We start from the raw sequence: 4,599 nt of genomic DNA, 5'->3' as shown, positions 1-4,599 counted from the left end.
AACATGAAATTGAAGATTTAAAGTTGAAGAGTTCAAATTTAAAGGGAAGTTGAACTCTTTTATTCCTAGGTACCTGTTTTTGGAGCTGCCAGGAGAGAAGAGTTGAAGATGGTGAAGTTATGATGGGATTTCTATTAGAATTTTAGTTTTTGTGTCCTCTTTTGGACATTTTATTAGCATCTATGATGGGGTTTGTGACATAAAATATTCTTGCTTTTATGAAGAAGTAGGTGAAGAAACTCTGTAGTCTTCCCTTTTTTTTTTTTTTTTTGGGTAATAACTCTGTAGATTTCATATATAAGAACTGCTGGCGGCCCCTACAGAGGAAAAATCAATGGCGGCCCCTACAGAGGAAAAATCAATGTTAACCTCCCAAGAAGGAAATTGAGAGAGTCAGACATATAGTTTATATGAACTTTTTCAAACTTTATCGAGAGTGAAATGGTGGAATGGAGAAAATAAAGGAGGAGAAATAAGGAGATCGTTAAGTCAAAAAATTTGTCTAAGTATAAATAAGTCAAAAAGTTGTTAGGGGCATACTTAGGTATCCTTAATGTGTTTGGAAGCAGAACCCTTAATTATACATCCAAAATATAAGATAAATGTCCACCTAAATAAAACAAAAACATAACAAAAGTATATGAGTTAATTGAAGCAAATTTAATGGTTAATGATTAAAATTCTCTATCTACCATCCAGCTTTGTCATAGTCATTACATTTTGGGAACCGGATTCTTTGTTTCTTGATATTGAGCTGTCATCGTTTGAACTCCTTTCCGTGAAGAAACCAGGTTGCTGAGGTTGAGGCAATATTGTTCCTTCATTTTCCAACATGAAAATCACAGAAGACATTGTTGGTCTGTCTTGAGGAAATTTTTGCACACATAACAAACCCACTTGAATGCATCTCACCAGTTGACATTCAACACTTGAATCATTTAAGCTTGCATCCATTAGATCCAAGGCTCTCCCTTCATTCCAAAGCAACCATGCCTGTGACAATCTTTGTTAGCTTGTCATTCCCTAAAAATTGCACCGCATATAACAGATTCAGTAAGCCAAACCAATCTTCTTTCCTTACATGTCCCAAAAGGTTGTGGTGGTGATCAGGATGGTTGAACCTTCTATTCTTTTTCCCACTCACAATCTCTAGCAAAAGCACACCAAAGCTAAACACATCCGATTTTACAGAGAATTTTCCATCAATTGCATACTCTGGAGACATATATCCACTGCATGAACAAAATGATTAGAAAGCTCCAATCTTTTAATATGTAATTACTCGTTATTAATGGAAAAAATAAACTAACTTACTATGTTCCAATGATTCTCCTTGTTCGGGTTTCTTTTTCATCACCGCTAAACATCCTTGCTAAGCCAAAATCAGAGATCTTAGGATTCAAGTTGTTATCCAGTAAAATATTAGCAGCCTTAAGATCTCTATGAATAATTTGAAGTTTAGAATCACGATGTAGGTAGAGAAGACCTCTTGCAATCCCCATAATGATATCAAACTGCTGTTTCCAACACAAGATAGTACTTCTTTTATTATCTGCACATCATTTGCACCACTCGTTATACTTCGGATAGCCAGATTAGTTCTAAGTATATTCACATCTGGCAGTATTTATGAAATAATCAAAATGGTTCTGCAATAGTGAACTAAATATGTAAAGGCAAACAGGTTCTAACCAAAGATGAAATGATCCAAGCTTTTGTTCGGCATATACTCATAGATTAACATCAGTTCGTCTCTTTGAATGCAACAACCTAGAAGTGCAACGAGATTCCTATGTTGAAGCTTTGCGATTAAGTCTACTTCATTCTTAAACTCTTTGAGACCCTGAACAGAATACTTGGAAAGTCTCTTGACAGCTATTTCTTGTCCTGTTGAGAGGTTCCCCTGCATATTGCCATTAAAAAACATCAAAAAGTATGAAGCTAGTTTTATCCATACTTTCATACACTGAGATGCATATGGATAACTATATTGTTCAATATATAATAAGAAACAAATACCTTGAAAACAGACCCAAAGCCTCCAGATCCAATCATATGTTCAGGAGAGAAATTTTTTGTAGCAGAAGAAATTGTAGCCAAATCAAATAATGGTAATTTTATATCTACTTTCTTGTATCCCAAGCCTGTTACATTATATAATGATTTTCAGCAAATTCATCAATAGGTCTTTTTCTTTATTTTTTGGTAAATTCTTCAATAGGTCCTTACAAATACATTATGCGCACAAACTAATAAAGTTAAGAAAATGGAGTCAAGGGGAACAATTTTCTTACCTCTTTTCTTGTTTCTTGCTTTCCAAATTATGCAGCAGACAACGAGGGAAAAGATGCAAACAGCCAGAATTGAAACCGGAATAATGGTCTTTAGTCTTTTCTTTATGTTTTCATCTTGAATAGATTCTAGAAAAAAGATAAGACAATACCAAAAGATCATATAATGCAAATATTGCCTATACTACTTATGTTTAGCCTTTGTACAAGGAATTTATTTTCTCTTTTACCCTATACTACTTATGTTTAGCCTTTGTACATGGAATTTATATTCTCTTTTACAGTTCTGTTTCCCAAATAACTTATCTTATATGAGAGACAGAAGCAGAAAGGACCTGAAAGCATAAGTTGTTTACAATAATTTATATTTTCTTGGTATATTCTTATAATTTTTTAACATCTTCTAGACAAGGAAAAATAAAATCCTTTTATTGCTGTAAACAAAATCTCAATGACTTTCCCTTTGCAGTGAAATTATAAGCACTTACTCATTGCGGAAGCAGACAGCCGTATATATACATCCTGCTTACGAAGTTGTACTCTCAACTCACGAACATCAACAAGGTCACCAAACCACAACAAGCAGCCACTGCCTCCATCTCTGATATCAGAATTAGCATAAGCTGTACAAGAACAGTTCTTCAAGCACATCTCTTTGCACTCATGGAGGCTCATGCTCTTGTTCAACCAAAACTCCAACAGGTCAGGCAATTTCACCCCCACGAGCTTTATAAACCCTTCACCCCTCCGGCAATCTAAAGGCATCTTCCTCGTGCATCCATTAGACCAATTCAGAACTTCCCACTCATTCTGAGACCTCGGCACGAACCCTTCCAAGCACTCGCATATGGGACTTCTATTAATTTTGCAAATACCATTTGGACCACAGTATCCATAACTGTCACATGGTTCATATGGTTGTGTGTACATGATATCCCATTTCTTGCTTCCATTTTCCAATACAAGAAGTTCATACGAACCAGAAGGATTCAATTTTAGGCGTGTAATGGCTGCGTTAACTTTTTGCTTGAAACCAACATATGACTCGTTCTCATTTGATACAAAAGCTGCTTCAAAAACAGGGTTAGTCACCACAACAATACCGCGAAATTCAACTCCATCCCATAGACCAGACCGAGTCTTTCTGGTTGAACCCGCGGCAGTTATAATTTGTGGCATCCCAGTGATGTTCAACCGGTAAGTGGAGTCGCCAATTGACGGATCATCAGCGCTTTTCCATGCTGTTATATGTCGTTCCAGACCACTTTTGAAATCCCATCCGACCTTCATGTGTGCTAAAAAATTGTCTGATGGATAATCGAAGCTCTGCCATGCATATATTTTGGAGCTGAGGCTATCTCTGTTTCCAACTACAAAATTCCCTGACTCCAAAAGCTGAGCAACTGGGTTGTTTCCTGTTTCCATTGATGATGTATTTGAAGACCAAATGATGCCCCTGGTTCGATTGAGAAGACGTAGACTTCCATGGCTGGTAATGATCAATGAGCCATTTGAATCATGAAGTGGGTTATTTCTGTTTGCAACCCAGACAACGACATCAGGGGTAATCTTGTACCATATTCCTAAGTACCTGTTCTTGGAGCTGCCAGGGGAGAAGAAGCCAAGCTCAAAGCTTCGGTCTGAAGAAACTAAAGTCATGCCGTCGGTGAGGGACTGTGTTGGAGTTATGTTGTCTGCTGCACTACAGAGTAAGAACAAGGTCGGGAGAGAGATCACCGAAGCATACAAAATGGTGAAGAAATTAGAGGTTCCCATTTGGAATATTTTTTTATAAAAAAACAGATAAAAAGTTGCAGTAGCTGTATTTTGAATGAATATTATATAAAACTTATTCCCCAAAAAAAAAAAAAAAAAGGCACTTATTGGCATGGGTCTTCGCCCCTGTACATAGAAGTTGCATGTTCATTGTTCTTTTTCTGCTTCTTCTTTTTTTTTTTTTTTGGGGGGGCACATTCACTTTGCAATTGAGTATTGTAAATTGAATCTATAAGTTAACGCGCTCGAGAATAGTCAACGGCCAAGAAGGATGATTGGGAGAAATGTTTTGGTACACGATGTGTACTGACTTTGAATTTTAACCTGTTACATATTGACTAAGCTATATAATGCCACCATTACCACAAAAAAAAAAAAAAAAAAAAAAAAAAGGTTATACATTGCGATTTGCATCATTAATTATATGTCTCGTTAAAGTCTGCATCATTTATTTTACCTCCAATAGATCCATCCAGATCCATAGACGTGTGGATAGGATAGATCACTGATGTCTTTATTTTCTCAGTGCATT

The 4,599-nt window shown here is 36.3% G+C and overlaps 1 protein-coding gene across 1 annotated transcript; it reads right to left on the bottom strand.

The window, feature by feature from the left end:
* Nucleotides 1-497: 497 nt before the first annotated feature.
* On the bottom strand, nucleotides 498-4,263 carry LOC132805157 (G-type lectin S-receptor-like serine/threonine-protein kinase At4g27290). The gene is made up of 7 exons (XM_060820079.1): nucleotides 2,780-4,263; nucleotides 2,295-2,420; nucleotides 2,020-2,144; nucleotides 1,693-1,903; nucleotides 1,315-1,552; nucleotides 1,082-1,232; nucleotides 498-993 (listed from the first exon to the last, which is right to left on the bottom strand). Exons 1-7 carry the CDS (start codon nucleotides 4,179-4,181, stop codon nucleotides 685-687), a joined length of 2,562 nt encoding a protein of 853 aa, XP_060676062.1. The 5' UTR covers nucleotides 4,182-4,263; the 3' UTR covers nucleotides 498-684.
* Between the last annotated feature and the right edge of the window lie 336 nt (nucleotides 4,264-4,599).

This window comes from Ziziphus jujuba, chromosome 1 (assembly GCF_031755915.1).
Source record: "Ziziphus jujuba cultivar Dongzao chromosome 1, ASM3175591v1".
Lineage (NCBI taxonomy): Eukaryota > Viridiplantae > Streptophyta > Magnoliopsida > Rosales > Rhamnaceae > Ziziphus > Ziziphus jujuba.
The sequence above is the reverse complement of the archived record's forward strand: the minus strand, read 5'-3'. Positions and strand labels throughout refer to the sequence as shown.